The sequence below is a fragment of the Botryllus schlosseri genome, chromosome 14 (assembly GCF_051294905.1).
Source record: "Botryllus schlosseri isolate E-star chromosome 14, Bs_hap1, whole genome shotgun sequence".
Classification (NCBI taxonomy): Eukaryota; Metazoa; Chordata; class Ascidiacea; order Stolidobranchia; family Styelidae; genus Botryllus; species Botryllus schlosseri.
This window is the reverse complement of record NC_137249.1, coordinates 9,382,497-9,397,839: the sequence shown is the minus strand read 5'-3', so window position 1 is coordinate 9,397,839 and position 15,343 is coordinate 9,382,497. Positions and strand designations below refer to the sequence as shown.

Here is a 15,343-nt window from a genome sequence, read left to right as displayed (position 1 = left end):
TCATCTGGATCTCTCTACTGCTGGCAATATGGCTTTCCCCAGCGATACGAAATTTACCAGTAGTCCACAAGTTAAAAAGACCGCAACTGGTTGTTCGGCATTCTCCTATCCGTTTATTACATCGCATTGTACAATGTACATTCTGCGTGCCTTGATCAGATGAAAATATAGTATGACGATTAGTAACGACAGATTTATGTCGTTGTGGCTGGATAACGGCGCAGCATAGCTCCTGGTATTCTTCTAATCCACAAGTCGGGACGTAAGGTCTTGGAAGCAGCATATATTGAGCTGACCCACTCCTTTATAGCACGAGTTTATCCATCACATCTCAAGATATCAGAAGCAAAATGTATTTCAGGTTGCGACTTTGCATTGTGCAGAATTTCGCCGTTCGAAACTAATAGGGGCGGCATAGCCGGAGCAGTGCAACAGCATACCATCAGCCCACTAAACCGACGAAAATACCAGTGAAGTAATACAAAACGAAACATATGATCCAGTTAACATCAACCAAAGTTTGTAGTTTGCAGACTCATCAAACCTACACTGTGTCGAAAAGGGCAACAACGTACTCCTAACATTCAGATCATCTTCTCAATGGCGGAAAACATATCTAACATATGGGACTTCGACGTCTTCCCCATCCTTGTCGTTACAGCAGATCTCCATAACAATTGCTTTCTCGTGAGGTTGCAGCTTCTTCTTCGATACTTTTTGTACGACTTCACTCAATCTGAATGGAGAAATATAGTTATCTGCTGAGGACCAGAGGAATAGTGGACAGAGAGGTTTGGAATGTCACAAAATTATTAGTGCTAGTAATATGTTAAATCAATGTTTCACAAACTTTTTTACAGTATTAAAAGACCCCCTACCCCCTAACATCGACAAAAAGTTATTTTGCTTATTGCCCACGCAAACAAAGAGCCTTTACGACATTATCAAGGAATAAAATAGTGCAAGCCAATCCCTTTAAATGTCATTGCAATTCACTGTAGTGCATCAAGTTCTTGGAAATTCATCATACTCGTTGTACAGGCGTGTGTATGTGTATGTGTATGTGTGTACAATCAGCCGCATTTGTCATGAATTTTGTTCATTACGATTGATTGGTTAGTAAGCTCAATATTGCATGCTAGTGACCACCTATGGAGAGTGTTGGTGGCGATTTCAGATTGAATGCACCTTGTACGACATGACCTATATCTCTCAGTGCACGATTATAGATATTAATCGAATGGATATCCCACACTGGTGTCTATAGTGCATAGCGCCTCCTTTTGCTATCAGCACCCACAATTACAGCTAGCGTCCCCTTTGTGGTCACTAACACCCCCAGGGGAACCACTGTGTTGATTAAAAGACATATAACGCTAGAAGAAAATCAGCATAAAGTGCTTCAAAAAGATGGTATTCCAGACCTGTATGCTTCAACGTCCCGCTACTTGAAGACAATAATGAACAGTAGTAGGAAGCAAGAACTATTGTAATACACATAAAGGCTTTCCAAATACGCTTTGAAGCTAACTACTACTGACATTCTGCGTTACTGTGGGAGTACCTAGTAATTGAAGACAGCTAAAAGCAGAATGTGAAAAGCTCTTTTTAGAAGTATCCTGGGACAATTCATCTCGGGACTTTCAAAGTTGGATAGCGTCTCAACGTACAAAAGTGCACGTTTACGACAAATTCAAAGTGGCTCCTGGCATTATTATTATTATGCCATTAATATACATAACCCAACCGAGAAATTATAGGCAGCGCCAGGGCATAACTAATAAAAACTTTGAAACATAATGGCACGGTTTTCCACATAACGGAACTTGACGACCCTATACCATCGCCTTCATTTACGGACAATCAGCTATCCACATTAAAACAACTATTCCTGGATCAGATTCAATAACGACTGCCCAACTCGATACGAGCGGACATAAATACTAGAATAACAGGTAAATATTTTTACTTGGTTGCCAGACGTTCCTTTCTCTTTTTCGGATCCATAAAAAACGAATAGATCATGGCGACGTCTTGCGACAGCATCGTAATTTCCAGTTTCAATTCATTTTGGAAATAGTCCATGAACTCTCCCAGCGTCATCTCTGATCTGCCCTCCTTGGCCAACTCGATGCCGTCGACGTCGATCCGATCCCACAAGGACCATTCGGTATCGTAGTACTGTGAAAGTAATCATTTCGGGTTGTGGTCAATTCTGTAACCCGCTATGAAACCCATCAGGATACAACGATAAATTTCATGCAACCGAATCAGGGGAATCAGAAAACCGGACGTGCAGCAGACATATGCAAAACGGTACCTTTTGCTTGGGAGCAGGCAGAGGTTCGGAGAATCCAAAGAAAGGCAAAGCTAGGTTGATGAAACCGTTCTTGTACGGCTCGATCTTCTTGTGACCTTGAACGATCTGTCGAGAACACGTAAAAATGTGTCAAACCCGATGTCTGTATGTTAATCTTTCGACAGACAACATAACAAACTTACAACTGGACAAAATTACCGTTAGCCTCCATAGTAATTCAATAACGCAAAAGCAGATTATCAGATGATCAGATGATAAAAACCGTTTCGCAGACGAGCGGAACTTTGAACAGCGATGAAATGACAATTTCGCCGATGAGGATATTATCTTGAACGTGTTTAGCGGTTTTACAGAGATGGTAAACTTAATTAGCGTGTGAAAGTAGAAATACCATTATAAACTTCTACTCTAGTAAGAGTAGAAGCAGCCATTTACAAGATACTCAAAAGTACTCCAAGTGGATATGGAAAGGAAGAGTTTCCAAGATGAGATTTGGTAGGGGGCGTCGCACACTTAAAGCAGTGATGCGAGGTTTCTACTTCCGAAATTGCCAAATGATCTTATCAACTAACGCAAATGACTACCGTAATGACTCTTGCAACTTTTTTACAACTGCCGGCAGCTTCCTAAATACTCAGAAGTTATGTAGTATGGTGTTTTGAGCTGTTTGGAGGAATCATATATTGCAACTTTTCCTAATTTTTTCATGCAACTTTTATCAACTTTTTTGATTTTTTATGCATTTTTATGCAACTAACTTTTTATTGGAAATATTTGGCATGATTAATATGATCGCTTGATTATTCCACTGCCTTTTAAATTGAAGGTCCTTTCTGATTTGACGCACATTCAGGCTAGACCACCGAAAATTATATTTTCACTGGGTCAATTTTTTCAGGCTATTGATTTCGTTGGAGTCGCCAATATTGAGTTTTGCTACAGTGCCTTGCACACGGAACGATTCGAGTATCTCATACCCTAATAATTTCAAGGAGCTTGTCCATAAATGCAAGTTTTGTGAAAAATATGTGCACGGATTTGACTGCAACAAAAACTTGCCCAACATATGACACTACAAAGCAGTGCAAGTTTGGGAAACAAATTCAGTTACCATGACGAGGCTTTGTCGCACAGTTGTCACGACAACTTTACATATCATGGCGATGCAATCACCCCCAAACTTACTTTCAACTATACCAAATCCATAGTACTAAATTCTACCTTGGAAACCGACTAGAAGTCGCAAAAGTCTTAAGAACATAACCACTTTAGCCAAGTATTAAAAGTGATTTTATCCCTCTTAAAGAACGAGGAAAGACCGACGAACGAGTACGTACCTTGTAAAGTTCCAAACTGACGAGCCCGGCCACCAGAGACGTGGTCGTAGCGATGGCCGGGATAATTTTACCGGCGATCAGCTTGCTCTTCAGTCGGTCGGCAGGCGCTATCTCATAATTCTCGCCACGCAAGTTGGACGCGGCCACGATGAAATCCATGTGAAAGTTGGTGTCGTCGTCCTGAAATGCATTTCATGCAGACTTTCGAGTCAAAGCGTAAGATGAGGCACACGCTTACCTTTTCGAAATCGATCGGCGACAGCTTGAACTTTCCAAAAGACTCTCGAGAAGGGATCATCTTGCACACAGCTTCAAACTTGCCGTCGTCAGAATATCCGGATTGAGAGTCTGCTTGGGCTTCGGCGTCGGTTACCGCTGGCAATATAGACCAAGTTACGCTTGAATTACGATCCGCAAGGCCAGCAAGTTACCAGTGTTTTATAACTAAACCTCCTCGCGAGAGGCTGAGGTGACAGCAAATTATTTTGAAATACCAATATCCTCACTATGCGGTTATCGCACTCAGGGTTGTAACCAAGTCACAAGTTTCCGGGTCAGAAGTCAATCTCCCTTTGATTGATTTGACTCGAGTCAAGTTGAGTCATTTCCAATTCAACGCCGAGTCAAGTCCGAGTCCAAGTCAGCGAGCAGAGGGTAGAGTCCGAGTCATAGTGTTGTGACTCGAGTCCGAGTCCAAGTCATTATGTTCACTGTTCAGTTTTCAATTCAGTCAGGTTCAACCCACTTTTTCAACTCTACTCAAGTGATATAGAATGGCTTGCGTTCATAAAATCGCACTTTTCCTTAGTCCCAACAGTCTCTGGCCCTATTTTCCAAGTATCAGGACTGATATACGTAATACCAACAATGTGCCGACTTTACTATTCTTCGAAGTTACAATGAAATATCTGTCTTGGCGATCCTAGTCTCGAGTCATATAACTTGGTCCTAGTCGTGCACAATGACTCAAGTCGTGTCAATAAAAAATCGTGACTCGGGTCGAGTCTTGACTGAGTCATTACAACCCTGATTGCACTTGAGAGAGCTTTGATCTACAAAATCTTCCCGTCATATTGTCACTTAAATTGGCAATTTATAGAGTAGACATTTTAGGATCATATCCACGGCCCTACCTGGTGTTGTACTCCACGGGTACGCGTGCTCGATTACGAGTACTACGATCCTAAAATGAAACAGATGTCAAAAGGATGCAACATCTCACCTATTTTGACACCGGATCTGGCAACGAATTCCGGAACTATGATCGCTGGCAGTACGTCGCTGGCGACTTTCTCCTTGGACAGTCTCTCGTTGATGCCGTAGATCTCGGCACGGAGGTTGGCGGCCGACGTGACGTACTGAAGATGGGTTTCCTAAACAGAGATTAAGTGTGAAAGCTTTTCAGGTCGAAGATAATGCAAGGGCAAAGCTCCAGAAACAATGATCGAAACACCCGATACCTACATCAGCTCGGAAACGTGGAAAAAATAGTTGCAGTGCAAGCGCATGGGATTAGGACTTGATTAAGCATGATACCCGATACCTACATCGGCTCGGAAACGTGGAAAAAATAGTTGCAGTGCAGGCGCATGGGATTAGGACTTGATCAAGCATGATTTATGAATGTGAAAGAAATTACAATTTTGAAAACATATTCACTAAGCAAGAGCTTGGCTTTCAAAAAATCAATTCATTTTTGTCATACTAAATGCAGTCAGAAACTAGCCATGCAATAGGATATTATTATGCATCCAACGACACTAAATTGCAGCAGTACTAAACCTCGGTCATCGGACCGCGCAACTCGCACACCCAAAAATAGAGATTTTTAACATTTCCCCCCCTCCCCCCCAAAGAATGGTAATATAATAGAAATGAAAAAACGCAAAGGAAGATGCCATGGCTACTCACATTTGCACTGTCAAACTTGATCGGATGCGGGCATCGTTTCGGCCCCGACCAGAACATGGCGCCTGACGACGTCTTTTGGTCTGGCGGAAAATTGTGCAGCAGCTGGCAAATGTTGTTATGATATTGCTCCTGAAAACAAAAGCGATACGAGATCACCGTTTCCGAAAAAATTGCAATTGCTGCGATTCAATTTACCTGGAAACGCAAACGAGCCCAGGCCACGCAGTCTGCGTAACTCTTCGGCCTTTGCGTGACCAGACTGGCGTGCACGCCTTCAATAGTAGAGATAGGCTCCATCCCTGGCAGTTTGGCCGTCTTCTCGATAAATTTAGCGTCGCTGAGATATTGATTGGCGGCCTCGGGGGGTTGCTTGAACAGCCCCTCGAATTCGTCTCGGGCCCACTGTACGACAGAGACATAGACGAGGTGTTGCACATAGAGTAAAACGGCAGAGACGACATACCTGCAGGGTGTGTTCTATCGCGTTCGGGAAATTTTTCAGGGTGCAGATCGGGATGCTTTTCTCCGGAGGGTCTTGAGAAGATGAGTAAGACTCGGTGGCGTGTGGCAGCACCACCTGAACGTTGCCCTTGGTGCCAAGCGTGCCCGATTCCAGAAGGGGTTTACGGTAGTAGACACACCTACGGTCCATGTAGACGCCTGGGCAGGGAAAGGACGTCAAAATCAGGGCGACAAACGTTAATTACCAAGCCTAAAAGGTCTCAGTGATATTTGAAATCGGAAATTATGTCGACCTGGCCAGATTTTTTTTCTCAAATTTGTCTCTAAGAGTAAAAATGGGTTGCCCTCAAGGCCCCGACAACAGGTGTACCGTTGCGTACCAATATTTACAGACGACAAATCGATATTCACTGTGCGTACAATTTGGTGTGCACTCGACAAAGGTCGGTCGACCAAATATGAAGTGAAAAGTTACGCTCTTCTCATAAATGACACAAAAACGAATTACGAAGAGTGCGTATGGGTAGATGATTTGCAAGAATCCACAGAAATTTTCCCGGGCATCCGACTTGACTTTCTTAGCAACCAGCAATTCCCACACACAACTTCCAGTGACAAAACAATATCGATACCGCGTCGGATCGAAATTCGACTTACGCGCGTTCACGTTATCGAGGGCGTTCGCGACTCCATCCAGCGATTCCATAAAGTCGTCATGGTACACTTTTTCTGTTTCACGTCCGACTCGGTTCTGGTGGGCGGTGATGCGTGCTTGCGGATTCATGCTTTTTACGGCTTGCGCCGCACATTCAGACTTCAGTTTCTGACGGGAACAGAAACGGATTGGAAATAACGAGCCGTCGGAAAGCGCTATTAAATTTTCCGCAGGACTTCTTCAATGTTTTTCAGAATGATGTACCCTGTTACCGTTTACACAATCCTAATACCTCGCCCTAATTACCATTGAGATGCTCAACAATTGAAAGTTGCCTTATTGCCTGTTCTGGTACACCCCAGTACAGGGTAGCGGTACACCTTATAGAAATGGCACACCCGTGAAAAAATCCGATACAAATGGTTGAAGAGCACTGATCTATACAACGCGACACTAAACATAAAAATCATACACTAACGAGCAGCATTATGTTGTCACAGCGATGATACGAAGGTCCAGAAACGTAATGCTTACTTGAACGTCCCAGGGACGGAAAAGAAATTGCCTATTAAGATTGGACTTTTCGATGACATCCATGTCGGTAACGTATATCTTCCCACCGTTGTCCTCTGTCGAAGAAATATTTATGACATTATTTAACAGCTGACGACAACCACCAAATCGACACCTTTATTTCGATAGACATACACCGTCGCAAGCATGATCAAAAATTGGCCAACTTACTCTGCGTGGAGTCGGCACAGCCAAGGCCTATCATCGCAAAATTTTTCAGCAGCTCACAGCCGATTGCACCGGACCCGACGACGAACCATTTTTGTCGGCTCAGCTCCTCTTGAAATTTCCTACCAAATACGGCCGTTTGGGAGTCGTAACGGGCCCCGGTCTGTAATGGTGACGGGACAGAGTTGGTATGAGCCAGAACACATTAGATAGCGTCCCTAGGAACGTTACAGACAGATTATCTCGGAACGTGGATTATTTTTCTATACAGTTACAAGAATGGACAAAAAATAGTGTATGGAAGAATATATAGCATCACCATCATATAGGTTACTAGGATAATAAACTCTGTATGCCTAATTTGCCAATGGGAGATTATGAAACGGAAATAGACGTAATATCACATCACTTTCGAAAGTAGGCACAGACGATGAAATTACAGGAATTTTTTTAGATACAATCCTCGAACACGGTATTGTCACCCGCACAGATGAATTTGCTGAAGCGAATTGAGAACAAATCACTTCATTTAGATGAAATCTTTCATCAATTTGGTTGGGTAAACGTAACTCAGATTCCACGTAGTGCATGTTGTTATACGGTAAAATACAGATCAACTTACAGCCTTGCACGAGGATTCGTCGATAACAGAATCGTCTTCGGGCATGCATTCCAGGGCGTCGAAATACAGAAATTGCTTGATCGGATGAAATTTACCGCTGCACGCCTGAAATACAAGCAAACCATTTTATGAACTAAAATTCAAACACACATCGAAAAAGCGAGTACCTTCATCACTTCTTGCGCCGCGATGCTGCCAATAACCGCTTGCATTGGACAGAGGTCGCCCCTGGCGTTGTAGGAGAGAGACCTCATGAGATCGGCGTCTAGTTTCTCTACTTTGGCACTGTCTGGCAAACCAGAGTTGATTTCCTCGGCCAAATTGTACACGAACGCCGCGTCATCCTAGAAACAACAGCGTATAATTTATTTAGGCTAGCATATTATCCGGAACATTTGCTTAGCACAGCACCCGAAGTATGAATAGAAATATACAGCCAACGATCCTAAATGTTACTTACAAGTAATACATCAGGTCTTATTTAAACATGACATGTTAAAGTAGGTCAATTTTAGTATTACTAACTCCAGCCATAAGCACTTAAGCAGTTTACATCAATAGTTATACAATATACATCCTCGGTAAACACCTTTATAAAATATCATTAGCTAAAAAGAGATCCCAGAGCAAAAGTAGATACTATTTCTGTCTGTATATTAGTCTTGTAAATGTAAGCCAACAAACCTTGTTCCTTGGGGCAGGAAGGTATCCTTTTTGTTGAACAAAGGCGTGAAGAGCTTGGAATCCAATATGCAGTTGCCCCGGTCTTTCAAACTTCGCGAAATCGGTCATCACAAATTCCGGCTCGAGCATAGCGTCCGGCAGCGATTTCTGAATTCAGAAATGGCAGAGTTCATCGAGAGTCAGCCATTGAGAACTGATTTTGTCAAATCTTCAGGCGGAACTTGTGTGCCTGAAAACCACAAACCCTGTGTACTTACAAACGATACTTCCGCAGGCATTTTGACTTGGACAGCAACTCCGCCGCCTTTGTACGAGCTCAGCCCGCTAACATCGCCGATGTTGAACGTGTAAGGCCCCATAACATTGATTTTTCTAGGTTGACAGCCGTTCAATTCAGTCATGCCCTACAAAATAATAAAATTGAACACGATACCACAACCGTACCGTTCGTGTAAAATGTGTGATGGGCAGTTATGAACCTACAACCACCACTTTGGACGCCCACCGTGCTATAGAATCAGCTGCTCGCAGTCAACAGCTAGCAGCATTGCAAATCTTAATCAGCCTAGCAAAGGAGGTGAAAATGACACATGATTATGAGTTATGGAGAAGACACTTAACCCTTACGAGGTGGGGCCATATTTTGCAGAATTGACCTTCAATTTTCAAATTCTCAACCGTGACCCCACCAGGTCTTGAATCTGGGCCGTTCCGGTTTACAAGTGGGCGGAGTATAGCCCTCTACCGATTCCACCCTTGATCGACACCCCATGACATGTCTGAGGTTTTGTAATAAGTTTAAATAAACAAGCTTTTTCCCCCAAAAAATCTCTCTCTCTCTCAATTTTCAAGGCCGACCCTCAGGATGGCGTCAGAGAGAGGAATGTGATGCTCCAGTGCGTAGCCACTGTTGCCTGGTTTCAAACAAGCCGTCAGCCATGGTTGTAAACCGCGCGGTTCGTCAGATATCGAAAAATGGAAAATACATATAAAATTTACAAATGGGCGTGGTCAGTGAGCGGTCATCAAGGTCAAGTTAATGATCAAGACTCAATCGGCCCCTACAGTCCGGTTTATGGCATAAAACAACGCGATATGCTTTCTTTTGTCATATCCAACCATTTGCAGGCATAGTATGACTCATATGCCGACTGCATTTGCACTTGAACTTGACCTAGATCTTGAAAATCACTGAAGTGTGACCAAAATTTACAAATCCCCCTCAGAAAACTTTCCAGAAAACGTTTTGATGTTTGAAACGGTGAAAATTTACACAGAAAACCGTACATGTTGACTTCTGATGTTCTGGCAGATTTTCCGACAATATTTCCCACTCGGAAAATACCCGGAAGTTTTAGGTGATAACCATATTTTATTTAATTTTTAATTTTTTGTTTATTTTTACTAACCAAAATTTTTGAGTAAGGTACCAAATACATCGGAAAAGTCTCAGCTTTTCAAAAAACGTATAACCCGATGTCTAGGGCGTGTCAACATGGAGAAATCGGTGTTGGAGACATGCCATATCAAATATGATACGCCCACCTCGTAAGGGTTAACATATGGTAGCATAAATAAAACAGGATATCAGGGGGCACTCACCATCACTACGCTTTACACACACATAATAAAACCAAATAAGAATTTTGACTTCAATAACAATCAACTAAATTATTATCAATTTTAAGTCTTGGAAAGCACTACTAGGACCTATGTTTCACACGGCTCAGAACCACGAAAAGCACGAGGATGTAATGATTATATACAGCATCCGGGAAGAACAGTATTCGGTAGAAAGACACGAAATGCTTTTCAAGCAAAGTTCACATTGCATGCCATCTACATACACCCAGGAAGTTTCGACAATGAACAGGGAGCCGGGATTAGAATAGTGAGGGATGCAGGGACAAGCAATTCGTGTCAGCAATACGGACAACATCCAAGGCTAATCAGTAAGCGCCTTAACCCACGTGCAGCTGGTTGGCTAAGGTGGCAATCAATTTTACTTTGTCAATACCGTGAAGACGAATCTAGCATTGCGTTAACTTGGAAAATGCAGCAAAATGCTCAAACCTTGACTTCTGTGAAGGTAACATAGTCTCCGGATTCGAAACCGTGTCGCGCTTCGTCCATACAAGCAACTATGCCTTCGCCTTTATCCTAAAAAAGCAATATGGATTTGACATCAGAGAAGCTCACGAACGCGGACGCACACATATGATCGTACTGCACTTGAACACCCCAAGTCTTTGTGGCACTATCGATATTTTTGTATCCAGTTGAGATCCCAAAATATCATGAGCCTGAGTCAGTACGAAATTTTACATAAATCGAGCTGGAATCCGATAAAATTTTGTTTCATGACACACCACATCACCAACATCAGATACATCAGTGCATGGAATATTTACACTGCGTTTTCGAACTAATTCCGTCATTGCAACGCACGATGTGACAAAACAAAACAGAAAATACATCAGCACGGATCCCTACCAAAGAAATTCTCCACTCATGACAGTACATTCCATTCAGAAACATACTATTACAAACAACAACATGATTTCAAAGTCGCATACAATTTGTACTTTGAAACAGGGAAGCGAGGCCAACTGATAACAAGCTTAACGGAAAACTGAACAACACATTAAAAAGAGTCAACAACTCACGTTGACAGTTATAGCCGATAACATGACCGACAGCTCTTGTTCCCCGTTAGTGTCATACACAACAAACTTGTCCCCAAAGTCGCAGAACAACATCCCAAACAGGCCTCGCGTTTCGGCCACAATCAGCCTGATTCCTTTTGTATGGCAAAACGTCCCGATCCGCTTTTGCTCAGCGGGAGACGACTCTGTCAACACCACAACCTGCAAAAGACAACGCTCATGTAGAGATAGTAACTTCTTCCGGGGTACCAATATAAACTGGAAAACCGTCAACAATCATTCCAGCACTCCAGCAACGCTTCACACGAACGTACTTGGAAATTGACTAGAAAGTCATCTGTCAAATCGCCGGTGTAAGGCTCAACAGGCACGTAGGAATTGAGTTCGGATATCCTCGGAGCAGATACTTCGGCTCTGTTCTTCCCCACGTCAGATTCCGAGAGAAAATACTGCGAAAAGAGCAAATCGGGGTAAATTCCGCAAATCCGCAGAGCCGTGGCCCGGTAGCACACACCTGCGAGCTGAGGTCTTCGTGAGCGCACGCCTTGCTGTCATGAACGGTTACCGACTTCACACCGGCCAGCACGACGTTCTTCGTAATTTCGATGCCAAGACCTTTCATGCCGCTAATCAGAATGTTGGAAGCGCCCATACGGCGCATGGCATCCGCGCCTAGGACATATCTGGACAAGTGAAATTAAAATGACAATATTGGATTACAGCGATTACTTCTATATATGGCACGTGCAAACAGTTGAGTCGGTTTGAAATTTAATTTAGGAGAGTAGGGCATTTAGATAGATACCAGTATGGATAAATGCTTGATCAAGAAAATGAACCCTGACAGAGCTAGATCCCAGGTTTAGAAAAATATATTTTCAATGCAAATGATGTTGTAGTTGTATGCAAATTCCCATTGAATCAAGTATAGATCCTACTCCCTTTTCCTTGTATTGTCTTGACATATAATAGCTGTATAGAAGAAATGAACAAGTAGCTTGCAGATCATATGAATTACATTTACAGAACTTTTGTCTATATTAGCATTCCACATGTCAACAGGGATGAGATGTGTGATACAACTGCACACCGTGATAAACTTGCAGCATAGGAATACATTGAACAAAGATATACCGTGCAGTTATTGTTTTATGATAATAGGACCACAATTCTTGAAAGAATTCCTCATGTTAACAGCGATGAGATGTGATACAACCATACAGTCATACACCATAATAAACTTGCAGCATAGGAATATATTGAACAAAAAATATACTGTGCAGTTATTGTTTTATGATAACAGGACCACAATTCTTAATAGAATTCGTCATGGAGACTGCGATGAGATGTGATACAACCCATACAACTATACACCGTCATAAACTTGCAGAATAGGTATATATTGAATAAAAAATGTACCGTGGAGTTATTGTTCCATGACAAACAGGACCACGGAGACCTCTTGCTGAATCATTCAAGGTATGCCATTAATACATCAGCATTGAAATTAAGATTTATGGAGCTGCTCAGGACGGTGAACTTAGCAATACCAACAATCCTCATTCAATCATGCTTGGATAAGCACCAAGACTGTTACCATTTAGTTCGTAATAGTAGTGTATACCATGATCTCCACAGATACAGACATCGAATCAGGGCCTATATTTACATTGCACAGCTCCCAATCCTATTTATCAGACTCCTACTCTAAACATGAGTCATGATAATTGCCTCTGTGGTGCTTCATTTCAGGCATACACACTAAAATACAGAGTAAAACACCAACTATAAACCACTGATACTACTCACAGTTGTCTGGAATACAGACTTTCATCGATGGCGGCTTCATTAGCTTTTTTGCCGTTCTGAGCCATGTTCTAAAATACCAAGACACCAATTTAATAAACTTCAGGTCTCCATTCATTGCAATGAATGAATGCCATTTAACAAAAAACAACAATGACAAGTTCACTATACTTTATCAACATCTATCTTCCCTGAACCGATATGCCTACACTTTGATAGTTCACTGTACAAATACATACTGACACATTTTATAACTGGTATTACTTTGGTATTGCTCCTACTAGTAAATCAGACTTCTGTAACCATGTAATCAGACTGCCTCTACTTTCAACACAGGCTACAACGGAATCAGCCAACACATGAACAGGAACAGATACTAGCATCAGCTATTTAGACCATACAAACGGTTTCTGCTTGAGGCAGTGCCTCTGCCGCTGCGTCATCAATAATTAACTAGGGAAAAGTGTCATGTTTATCTAGAGTAGAGAGACCGATATATCAGCTGATTTTGTATAAAAATTCAACAGAGTTAAAATCTCATATATATAGACAGTAACAAGCACAGAAAACATCAATTCCACATCACAATTCCGGTCTAAATACAGCACAATACAGTTGATCACAGACATACCATCTGAATAATACAATAGTGCGGTTCAGACAATGAATGGGCTTATATATATCATCATTGCAACACTATGACGCAATACGCCGTGCCTTTATAAACAACTAGTGTCAGCCATCGTGATAGTGAAAATATCATTTTTCATCACACATAAACCAATACTTTCCAGAAAGCTCTATTGTGCCATTTGATCACATAATGCAGTACATTTAGTTAGAGAAAAGCTTCTATATGAACACCAGATCGTATGTTATTTAAATCTGGACTTGATTGCGCTAACTTTGGAGGAAAAGACATATTATAGTGACCAGATTATTCAGACTTACCAGCACACATTATACAAAATCAATTTGCAGCATGCAAAAAATAGACTTCACCTGTTTGACAGAAACTATAATGGATTCTCTTTGCGGTACAGTGCTGTTGTCTTCGATTTTTCTGTACTTTCTTGGCGGAGAAAGATCTACGGCACTTGGGGAATTTGTATTATCGTTGACACTGTCCGAGGACATGAAGATATGCTACAAGGCAATGTAACAAGACAAAGTCACTGTCCCATTCACACAGACAACGCGATTAGGATGAGTTAGATACACCTGGAAAGATTGAAATAATATGTTGAGATGATGATTAATCCAATTGTGCATCCGTATCAAAATTCTCATTCAGTTATAATTCAGGAAGAAACCACAATAGAAATTATGAGTGGTAATAGTATAATCGGAGCGGCGTCATTCACTGACACTACCAACGTTCATGATACTAATACCATGGGTTGGCGCTGAGAGCAAATGGGACGGTGTAGGTTTAGAAGACAACTGCTGCGTAGTGTTGAAACTATTGATAAATAAAGCAGCTAAATTCACAATGAAAATGTGGAATCGATTCAGCCAGGGCAATTTAAGGTCGCCTGTCTATCTATTCAGCTGTATCGGAAAAGTCCATTGTTACTTGACAATGTTGAACCTGCCCATCAACAAGCTAATTTAGCAGACGGCAGTATCCGTGAAAAGCGTGTTTCACTATGTGTGTTGTGAGAACTATACGCAGTATTTGAGCAGGTATTGCCTACTGCAAGGTGTGATGGCATTTCAACAGAAACTGCCTTGCCTGATTTTATTTTGTCTCAAACGATCGTGATTTTACCACAGTACCGCGACGGTGGCCTTCGACACGGCGTTACTGGTTGCGAGACACGATATCGCTTCCACTTGACGGTCATATTTACCAAAATTTATGTGTGGAATATATCCATTCTTAGTAATGATGAACCTGATAAAGGTTAAAATGGCACTGTCCGGATTCAATGATAATCCCGTGGTATTTCACCGTAATTTGATGGAGAAACATAAATCAATCAACTCAGAAAATTGCACGAGGAGATGATGATTTGATTCCAGGATATATTCCAATTAGAAATTCCTCGCCAGATATTCAATCCATTCTGTGACGTTTCCGAGCATGAAATGGTTGGGGAGCTGATTACATTGCAGTGTAGAACAAGTTTGATTTCA

The 15,343-nt window shown here is 41.9% G+C and overlaps 1 protein-coding gene across 1 annotated transcript; it reads right to left on the bottom strand.

Annotated features, from left to right (window-relative positions):
• Positions 1 to 337: 337 nt before the first annotated feature.
• On the bottom strand, positions 338 to 14,449 carry LOC145455564 (ubiquitin-like modifier-activating enzyme 1). Its single transcript, XM_080333550.1, has 22 exons — positions 14,207 to 14,449; positions 13,208 to 13,275; positions 11,913 to 12,081; positions 11,713 to 11,847; positions 11,399 to 11,599; positions 10,806 to 10,892; positions 8,990 to 9,136; positions 8,733 to 8,879; positions 8,216 to 8,392; positions 8,049 to 8,153; positions 7,430 to 7,589; positions 7,220 to 7,314; positions 6,688 to 6,853; positions 6,032 to 6,228; positions 5,764 to 5,970; positions 5,569 to 5,697; positions 4,880 to 5,030; positions 3,896 to 4,032; positions 3,658 to 3,837; positions 2,321 to 2,425; positions 1,970 to 2,181; positions 338 to 736 (listed from the first exon to the last, which is right to left on the bottom strand). Exons 1-22 carry the CDS (start codon positions 14,339 to 14,341, stop codon positions 598 to 600), a joined length of 3,249 nt encoding a protein of 1,082 aa, XP_080189676.1. The 5' UTR covers positions 14,342 to 14,449; the 3' UTR covers positions 338 to 597.
• Positions 14,450 to 15,343: the final 894 nt, after the last annotated feature.

Excerpts from the sequence above, each read along its gene's own strand:
- LOC145455564 (XM_080333550.1), bottom strand. The coding sequence starts at position 14,341 with ATGTCCTCGGACAGTGTCAACGATAATACAAATTCCCCAAGTGCCGTA. Across the intron at positions 8,393-8,732 it reads TTCCTGCCCCAAGGAACAAG|GATGACGCGGCGTTCGTGTA; the intron begins GTTTGTTGGCTT and ends TGTTGTTTCTAG. Across the intron at positions 2,182-2,320 it reads TGCCTGCTCCCAAGCAAAAG|TACTACGATACCGAATGGTC; the intron begins GTACCGTTTTGC and ends TTACTTTCACAG.